Raw genomic sequence first — 9,837 nt, 5'->3', positions numbered from 1 at the left:
TTATGAAATTCTCTGTAGCTATTAATGTCGGTTTTTGAAATTTACTGACCTGGAAGAATACTCATAATGCAATGTCAAGTGAGAAGCAGGACAAAGAACATTTGCAACACAACTGTATTTATAAAATTTTGTTTACACACAAAAAAATGTATTTTGCTTAAAAATATAATTTACATACATATACAACCACACAAGGGAAATAACAAAATGTTAATACTAGCTAATTTCTATAGAGTTGGCATTTTAAGTCAGAGGGGTCAATACCCCTCTGATTGATGAATAGATGTAGTTTATTAAATTTTTTTCTCTATTTCCTAAACTTTCTATAAGGAGACTTGTAGTATCTTTTATATTAGGAATCAAAATGTTATTTTAAAAACGACTCATGATACTTTCAAGTAAATAAATTCAAAATGGAGTGTTACACTTTACTCATTTTCATCTTCGTGTGTCAAAGAAAGGAGGCTACCTATTTTATAAGTTTGTTTTTGTGAGCTTCTTTTTGACCGAGTCCCTGATTTTATTTCATCTTCATTTGGCTTCTTCCCTTTTTTGCAGCTTGCTGTTAAACCTGAATTATTTTTCGATCTGAGGGACGCTTGACTGGTTTTCGGTGATACCCCTGCACTTCTTCCATCAGCTGGGGCTTGGGTTCTGTTCTTCATCTGAGCAAAACCAGAATTTTTAAGAACTTCCTTCTCCTCATTATTTTGCCTTTATCTTAGAAGCAAATAACAAGAAAATCTCATATTGTATTTAAGGATATCCCTGAATTTGATTCAGTCTGGTCTTCTCCATTATTTCTAGCTAAACTGCCCTCAAGACATGCAGTTACTTAATAAAAACTCACATGCTAAAGTATTCTATAATATTGCCAGTTCCCAATTGCAATCAGGTTGTATTTTTAAGTATTTTCAAAAGTGATTGTTTGGAACTACAGCATTTTCCCCTAAAGCAATGTAGTAAATGTTCAGAAATAATGAAAAATATACTACACAGCATACCAAACTTCAGGCAGTAATGAAATACACCTTTATCAACTGGTTTGTAAGTCTAACCACCTATTTTTTAAAAAAAAAAATAGGATGCTTTTACTTAAATTCACACTTAATCCTGATAACAACCCAATAGGTACAATTATTTCCATTTTACTGATGATGAAATTGAGGCTGAGAGGTGTAATAACTTGCTCAAGGTTACACATCTGGTAAGTGTCAAAGCTAAGGCTGGAACCTGGAACTGCTGCCTTGAAACATACCACACTACTAAATAAAATAAACAATTTCATACCCCGGGCTCCTTACATTGTCAGAAAAACCAGATTACTTTCAGACCTACTTGCTTTGGCAGCCTTTATTTCTGCTTTAATTTTCATGACTTCTTCAACTGACAGGTCTCCCTTTTTCAAAACCACCACTTGAGGCTGTTCATCTTCTTTGTCACTGTGATCCCCATCTTCATCTGGGGGCTGAGGCTGAATTCTCTACGGAAAAACACAATGCAATGCGTATAGATCACTGATCTTGAGACAAACAGAACCACTGCCTCTAAGAGAAACTGTAATTATTCACGAGAAGGGTATCTTTATTGAGTAAATAAGGGCAGTGAATTTTAAGGTAACTCCAAAGAGACTTAGCTTGCCACACAAGGGAACAGGTTTAACTGCCATTCACCCTGGAGTGCCTGTCTGGTGGGATTCATTTCCATCTCAGCACGACCCAACTTGTAGTTGCTAGTGTGAGGGACCCTCTGCTTTGGGTACTGCTGTCATTCCTAGCCTACTCAGGGCAGCACTGTGCCATGTCAGTTGTTTGCTCCTCATCAGCACTTTTCACCTGTCTCTTCTCTGAGTTAGACAAGAAATAAACACCATCAAAGTATAGAAAGAAGCAAGTAAAATGGACTCTCTCTCACCTCTGCTCATCTTTTCCCCCTCCTAATAGCTTCAGTTTGGTGGATATCCAACAGCTATTTTCCACGTCTATACAACCATGCAAGTACATAAAACTTTTTGTATACCAACAACACTGTACATATTACTGTGACTTGCTTTTTTCGTATTTATGAAATTTCTTAAACATAAAGTACAGAGAATAATATAAGAGAAACCATGTACTCCCTGTATATGTGTAACAGATGGTAATATTTTGCCAATTGATTCAGATTTTTGAAATGTCAGACACCATAAGAGCCCCATTCCCACAACTTAACTCAAAAAATATCTTTGCACAGTACTTTAAGATACATATAGAATTATCTGATTTTTAAAAAATCACTGCCTTGCATTTACATAGTCACTTCATGATTTATTTGACCAGTATCTTGTAAATATAAATTTTGCTTGTTTCCAGACTTTTTTCTACTATGAAAAAACCTCATGCAGCTTGTTTTGCTCACTTTTGGGAACTTATATACAAGAACTTTTTTTTTTTTTTTTTTGAGATGGAGTCTCGCTCTGTTTCCCGGGCTGGAGTGCAGTGGCGCCATCTCGGTTCACTGCAAGCTCCACCTCCTGGGTTCACACCATTCTCTTGCCTCAGCCTCCCGAGTAGCTGGGACTACAGGCACCCACCACCACACCCGGCTAATTTTTTGTATTTTTAGTAGAGACAGGGTTTCACCTTGTTAGCCAGGATGGTCTCGATCTCCTGACCTCATGATCCACCCATCTCAGCCTCCCTAAGTGCTGGGATTACAGGCGTGAGCCACTGTGACCAGCCAAGAACTTGTAATGTTAACAGTTCACTAGAGGTGGAACTGTTGGGTTGAAAGGTATGCATACCAAAATGTATTTTCACAGGTTATTCAAACACAATCACTCATTACTCCACTTCTCATAGAGACTTCCTTGTCTCCCAAACAAGGCAACAAAGCCCTGCAAGAATTAGCCTCAGCCCATAACCATAGCTTTATCCTGTACCACTCTCTCATGGCATCTAGACTCTGGCATGGCAAGGTTTGAGTGCTTGGAGATTTATAAATATATTAGCTCCTTTGCTTTCCCCGTCTCTGAACAAATTCCTACTGCCTATTAAGCCCCATAGCCCCTGACCAACTCCTACTCAAGTTGCCTTCCAGATTCAGAGCCTCTAGAAGTGCTTACCTAAATCTCACCTCCTCTTGTTTCTTACACTGTGCATAGCTCATAGGTAGCATGTACTGCACTGTGGCACCAATGTTTTTCTGCTGGTTTCCATTGGACAAGTGCCTTCTGGAGAGGCAGGACTTCCAGAAATATTTGTTGATCTACTCATGAATGATAAACAGAATGGAAAATGATGAACTACGTGAAGCCCTGGCAAGTTGCTTGTGCCATTCTGACTATATCTCAAAGTTCCCAAGTCTGCTCTATCACTGGACAAGTACATTCTCTTTAATGGTATTCATGTTACTTCACTGATTATTCATCAGTTTCTGCCTATTTTTCTCTGAAAGTCTCCAATAAATGATCACAAATAGGTAATAAGTTTTTTTAGCCAAAAATATGGGAAGGTGAAATAAAATCATTCCTTTTGTTTCTTAAATTGAGAATAATTAATTCTGACTCTCTTCTTTTTTTTAAATGTGACTGCCTGGAAAACAAGAGAAATAGTCTAAGGACAGTGGCAGCAGCCACTGATGACTGTTCAAAGACATTTCTGAATAACTCTCAAGCAAGTGAATAAGGCCAGGCGCAGTGGCTCACGCCTGTAATCCCAGCACTTTGGGAGGCCTAGGCAGGCGGATCACTTGAGGTTAGCAGTTCAAGACTAGCCTGGCAAACATGGTGAAACCCCCCATCTCTACTAAAAATACAAAAATTACCTGGGCGTGGACCTGTAATCCCACCTACTTGGGAGCCTGAGGCAGGAGAATTGCTTCAACCCAAAAGGCAGAGGTTGCAGTGAGCTGAGATTGAGTCACTGTATTTCAGCCTAAGCAACAGAGTAAGGCTCCGCCTCAAAAAAAAAAAAAAGTGAATAGGATGATTTAGTTTAACTGCAGAATGATTTCCCATGAAACTCACTTATTTTTGTTAATAGATGACTAAAATCCTGACTACAGTAGTCCCCTCCTTATCCTCAATTTCATGTTCCATAATTTCAGTTACCTGTGGTCAACTGTAGTATGAAAGAAGGGTGAGTACAGTATAATAAAATATTTAGAGACAGCAAGCAAACAAGCAAATTCACATAACTTTTACTAGAGTATATTGTTATAATTGTTCTATTATTAGTTACTAATCTGCTGATATTCCTAATTTATATAGTAAACATCATAGGTATATATGTATGGAAAAAAACATAGTATATATAGAATTCAGTATTATCCATGGTTTCAGGAAGCCACTGGGGATCTTGGAACATAATAGGGGAATACTGTATATTGCCAAACTGATTAAAAATGAAGTGGTTCTCACACTGAAACATGGCGTACTTCTCTAAGGGAAACTCCCTTGAGTACATAAATAAGCGAAAATCACTGACATTACTTGGAAAGGATTCCCAAAGTTCTCTTAAGAGAGCATTCCAAGCTGTAACCTTCAAGCTGTCAACTGTGTGTACAGGGTCATCACCAGGACCTCAAGCAAAGTAAAGCTGAGAGAGTCTCGTCTTCTCATTGCTGAATCTATGTCCCTTTTCTCAAACCTTATCCTCTTTGTCACCATCCCTATTTTTAGTCATGGGGATCAGTCATTCCCTGTGTTACCTCTAAGAAAAAAATGGCTCCCTGTTGCTTACTAAATAGTCCACATGACCTCATCTCCACTAGTCCCTCTAATACTTCTACATACAGTCCATGACTCTCAAATCTCTACACCTTTACCCATGCCATTCTCTTCATCTCTACCTACTGACCTAACCATGCTCAAGAGTCTACCTAAATATCCCTCCTCCATGAAGTCTAACCTGATAACAAGCACAGTCATTAACAAATACAACACTACTACTTAGTGCCAGGCACTGTGCTAGGTGCTGGGAAAATATGGAAGGATTAAGACACTAACTTAAAGAGTTCAATCTAGTGGTGAAGATAAACAGGAAAGCAAGTAGTTGCAATATAAAATGAGTGTTATAGGTAAGATATAGATAAGGCAAAGAGAAAAACAGAGAATGAGTAACTGTTTGGAGAGCTTTGAAGGGTTTCAGAGAGATGGTGACCTGTGAAAATAGGGCAGGAAGTGTTAAAGAACATGGCATTTTGGAGATCCATCTCTTCATCCTTTCAGAGCCTGGCACAGTGCATGGGGTTAGCACATACTCATCCTACTGGCATACCTTGAAGATACCGCAGATTTGGTTCCAGATCACCACAACAAAGCAAGCATCAAAATAAACTGTCACACAAATTTTCTGGTTTCCCAGTTCACATAAAAGCTATGTTTATACTATACACTAACTACAGTTAGTATTAAGTATGCAGTATCATTATGTCTAAAAAAATCTAGATCCCATTAAGAACATCCACGATTCATGGGAGGAGGCAAAATATCAACATTAACAGGAGTTTGGAAGATGTACCTACCTTAATTTAAAAATACTTCATTGCTAACAACATTAAAGCTCATCTGAGCCTTCAGTGAGTCCTCATCTTTTTGCCAGTGAAGGGTCTGCCCTTGATGCTGATGGATGTTGACTGATGAGGGCGGTAGTTGCTGAAAGGCGGGGTGGCTGTGGCAATTTTTTAAAATGAGACAATGTGAAGTTTGCTGCATTAATTGAGTCTTCCTTTCACAAAAGATTTCTCTTTTGTGATGCTGCAATGCTGTTTCATAGCATTTTACCCACAGCTGAACTCCTTTCAAAATTCGAATCAGTCCTCTTAAACCTGCTGCTGCTTTACCAAGTAAGTTTACTCTAAATCCTTTGTTGACATTTCAACAATGTTCACAGCATCTTCACCAGAAGTAGATTCCATCTCAATAAACCATTTTCTTTGCTCATCAATAAGAAGCAACTCATGTGTTCAATTTTTGAGACTGCAACAACTTAGTTACATTTTCAGGCTCTACTTCTAATTCTACTTCTTTTCCTTGTTCTACCACACCTGCAATTACTTCCTCCATTGAAGGCCTGAACCTCTCAAAGTCATCCATGAAGGCTGGAATCAACCTCTTCCAAATTCCTGTTAATGCTGATATTTTGCCCTCTTCCCATGAATCATGGATGTTCTTAACGTGTCTAGAATGGTGAAACCTTTCCATAAAGTTTTCAATTTACAATGTCCAGATGCATCAGAGGAATCACTATCCATGGCAGCTGTAGCCTTACAAATGGTTTTGACTTTTTGTTTTGTTTTGTTTTGTTTTGAGACAGGGTCTGGCTCTGTTACCCAGGCTGGAGTGCAGTGGTGCGATCATGGCTGATTGCAGCCTCAACCTACCTGGGGTCAGGGAATCTTCCCACCTCAGCCTCCCAAGTAGCTGGGACCACAGGTGCATGCCACCACACTTGGCTAAATTTTGTATTTTTTGTAGAGATGGGGTCTCACCATGTTGGCCAGGCTGGTCTTGAATTCCTGGGCTCAAGCAATCCACCTGCCTTGACTTCCCAAAATGCTGGGATTGCAAGTGTGAGTCACTGTGCCTGGCTGTTATTTCTTAAATAATAAGACTGAAAATAGAAATTACTCCTTGATTCATGGGCTGCAGAATGGATGTTGTGTTAGCAAGCATGAAAACCACATTAATCTCCTTGTAGATCTCCATCAGAGCTCTTGGGTGACCAGGTGTAGTGTCAATCAGCAGTAATATATTGAAATAATCTTTTTTTTCTGAGCAATAGGTCTCAACAGTGGGCTTAAAATAATTCAGTAAACCATACTATAAAGAGATGTGCTGTCATCAAGGTTTTGTTTTTCCATTTCTAGAGCACAGGTAGATTAGATTTAGTGTAATTCTTAAGGACCCTAGGATTTTTGGAATGGTAAATATTAGCTTCAACTTAAAAGTCACCAGCTGCATTAGCCCCTAACAAGAGCGTTAACCTGTCCTTTGAAAATTTGAAGCCAGTCACTGACTTCTCTCTAGCTATGAAAGTCCTAAATGGGCCAGGCATAGTGATTTTTGAGAGGCTAAAGTGGGAGGATTGCTTGAGTCCAGGAGTTTGAGACCAGCCTTGGCAACACAGTGGGATCCTGTCTCTATAAAAAAATACAAAAATTACCTACCCAGTGGTGGTGCGTGCCTGTAGTCCCAGCTACTTGGGAGACTGAGGCAGGAGGATCACTTACCCAGGAGTCCAAGTGGGGGGTGGGGGGGGGGGCCTGCCAGTGAGCTTGATGCCACCACTGCCCACTCCAAGGCTCTGGGCTTTGACTAGAGTGAACCCTGTCTCAAAAAAAAAAAAGAAAAAAAAAAAAAAAAAAGCCTAGATGCCATCTTTTTCCAATAGAAGGCTGTTTCATCTACATTGAAAACCTGTTTAGTGCAACCATTTTCATCAACTATCTTAGCTAGATCTGAATAATTTGCTTCTTCATCTCATACTTTTATGTTATGGAGATGGCTTCTTTCCTTAAACCTCATGAACCAACCTCTGTTAGCTTCACTCTTTTCTTCTGCAGCTTTCTCACATGTCTCAGACTTCAGAGGATTGAAAAGAGTTAGGACCTTGCTCTAGATTACGCTTTGGTTAAAGGGAATGTTGTGGCTGGTTTGCTCTTCTATCTAGACCATTAAAACTTTCTCGGTATCAGCAACTTAGCTGTTTTGCTTTCTTGTCATTCATGTGTTCAATACTGATCCCTCCAGCCCTAAACAACAGTAGTCAGGTGTGGCTCTTTCCTGAAGCTCCTGTTCTATTTAGACCTAGGATATTTAGGGCTTTTGCCTACTTTTTTTTTTTTTTTTTTAGACGGGGTCTTGCTCTGTCGCCCAGGCTGGAGTGCAGTGGCCGGATCTCAGCTCACTGCAAGCTGCGCCTCCCGGGTTTACGCCATTCTCCTGCCTCAGCCTCCCAAGTAGCTGGGACTACAGGCGCCCGCCACCTCGCCCGGCTACTTTTTTGTATTTTTTAGTAGAGACAGGGTTTCACCGTGTTAGCCAGGATGGTCTCGATCTCCTGACCTCGTGATCCGCCCGTCTCGGCCTCCCAAAGTGCTGGGATTACAGGCTTGAGCCACCGCGCCCGGCCTATATATTTTTCTAATTTTTTTTTTTTTAACTTAACAAAGCATAGAAACAGATTCAGGACATTCCTCCGAAGACGTTCCAGACTCGAGTCCTAGGACACGGTTGGGGCGGGGGTCATTTGATCGAGTGGCCTGTGTCCTTATCTGGAATACGGGACGACGCTGTAACTAAGTCACCCTGCGAATTCACAGCTTTTGAGGTAAACAAGAGAGAAAGAAGAGAAAAGAAAGTGATCTTTCTTTACCATCTACCAAGGACCAGGCGGTTTATATGTAAGGTCATTTTCAGGAAAACAGCAGCGCTCTGAAACCTACAGAGCTTCCAGGGCGTAGGGGTCTGTAGTCGCTTGAAAAGAACCAGGCTGCGGGTCCGAGTTCCATCGGAATTGGTGCCGAGCGCGGGTGAAAAGAGGGACCCGACAGCACCCACCCTCCAAGTAGAGGCAAAAGTTGAAAGTGGCCGGCTGGCCGCGCTTCCGAAGTAACACGACGGGCGAGGGCTCACCTTACTCTCTATGGTTGGTCCCTCCCTGTAGCCGACGCGTTCCTTGAAGCGGGCCAGAAATGCTGGCTCCGCTGGCCGTACGTACGATACCCGGTTCCGCTTGCTCATGGTAGCTCTAGGTAAAGACAGGTTCCGCGACCGATTCGCAACGATACAGAGGCGCTTAGCTGTGACGTCAACTGGACCACGCCCCTGATGCGTAGGCCGGGCAACATGGCGGCCTCCATTCGGGCGTCAACGTCGGATACAAGCGCCAAATTCAAATTCGCGGCCATTTTGAGCGGGCGGAATTCAGTCGCGCGCGGCGCAGTCGGGAGGTGGAGGCGTCGGCTGCATTGTTCCCGGGATCGAGGGGTGAGGGCGCTATGGCACCCGGCTGCAAAAGTAAGTCTGGACCCCAGACTTCGTTACCCTATCTTTGCCCCCAAATACAGCTGTGAAAAGATGGCAACCTCGGACCGCCCGCAAGGTTCTTGCTGGGCATGAACTGCAGAAGCTGAGTGACCGGCGGGGGCGTTTCGGAATCCCTCTCTGTCGCTCAAAGACAATACGCTAGCCGAAAAGGTCATCCCTTCCTTCTGTGTCCTGTGCGCATGCTAGGAGTCTGGCGCAGTTGTAGGCGCTCGGGATGGGCAGTGGACCTGCCGTTCTTCCCTTTCTTTCCCTCAGTTCTGCTGTTTCTTCGCAGGCCTCTTCCCACATCCCGACCAGGGCTACCTCTCTAGATATCCTTGTTTCAGGATCGGCTTTTGCTCCCACCAGCTTCTGCGTATTTCCACATTTCTGACCTTCCTATAGGGAAGAGTTTATTTATGTTCCAAACACTTCTCTTTTATCCTTAAGTAAATGGAATGTTAAAACACAGATGTCAGCAATGTCTGTGTTCTCACAGTCTCTATTTGCACTTAAAGGAGACTCGTCCGATTTCTTTTCTTTTCTTTTTTTTTTTTGAGAAGGAGTCTCGCTCTGTCACCCAGGCTGGAGTGCAGTGGCCAGATCTCAGCTCACTGCAAACTCCGCCTCCCGGGTTTACGCCATTCTCCTGCCTCAGCCTCCCGAGTAGCTGGGACTACAGGCGCCCGCCACCTCGCCCGGCTAGTTTTTTGTATTTTTTTAGTAGAGACGGGGTTTCACCGCGTTAGCCAGGATGGTCTCGATCTCCTGCCCTCGTGATCCGCCCGCCTCGGCCTCCCAAAGTGCTGGGATTACAGGCTTGAGCC

General features: G+C 42.3%; 1 protein-coding gene and 1 long non-coding RNA gene across 2 annotated transcripts in view; one reads left to right on the top strand and one right to left on the bottom strand.

Annotated features, from left to right (window-relative positions):
* Positions 1 to 649: 649 nt before the first annotated feature.
* KIAA1143 (KIAA1143 ortholog) lies at positions 650 to 8,773 on the bottom strand. The gene is made up of 3 exons (XM_017876292.1): positions 8,618 to 8,773; positions 1,339 to 1,483; positions 650 to 720 (listed from the first exon to the last, which is right to left on the bottom strand). The coding sequence occupies exons 1-3, from the start codon at positions 8,723 to 8,725 to the stop codon at positions 662 to 664; spliced, it is 312 nt and encodes a 103-aa protein (XP_017731781.1). The 5' UTR covers positions 8,726 to 8,773; the 3' UTR covers positions 650 to 661.
* Positions 8,774 to 8,914: 141 nt separating this feature from the next.
* The window catches only part of LOC108532310 (uncharacterized), a 12,834-nt gene continuing 11,911 nt past the window's right edge, over positions 8,915 to 9,837 (top strand). The window contains exon 1 of the long non-coding RNA XR_001886415.1: positions 8,915 to 9,001. This is a non-coding gene — a long non-coding RNA (uncharacterized LOC108532310). The remainder of the gene's footprint in view (positions 9,002 to 9,837) is intronic.

Source organism: Rhinopithecus bieti, unplaced genomic scaffold, assembly GCF_001698545.2.
Source record: "Rhinopithecus bieti isolate Rb0 unplaced genomic scaffold, ASM169854v2 scaffold_9581, whole genome shotgun sequence".
Classification (NCBI taxonomy): Eukaryota; Metazoa; Chordata; class Mammalia; order Primates; family Cercopithecidae; genus Rhinopithecus; species Rhinopithecus bieti.
The sequence above is the reverse complement of the archived record's forward strand: the minus strand, read 5'-3'. Positions and strand labels throughout refer to the sequence as shown.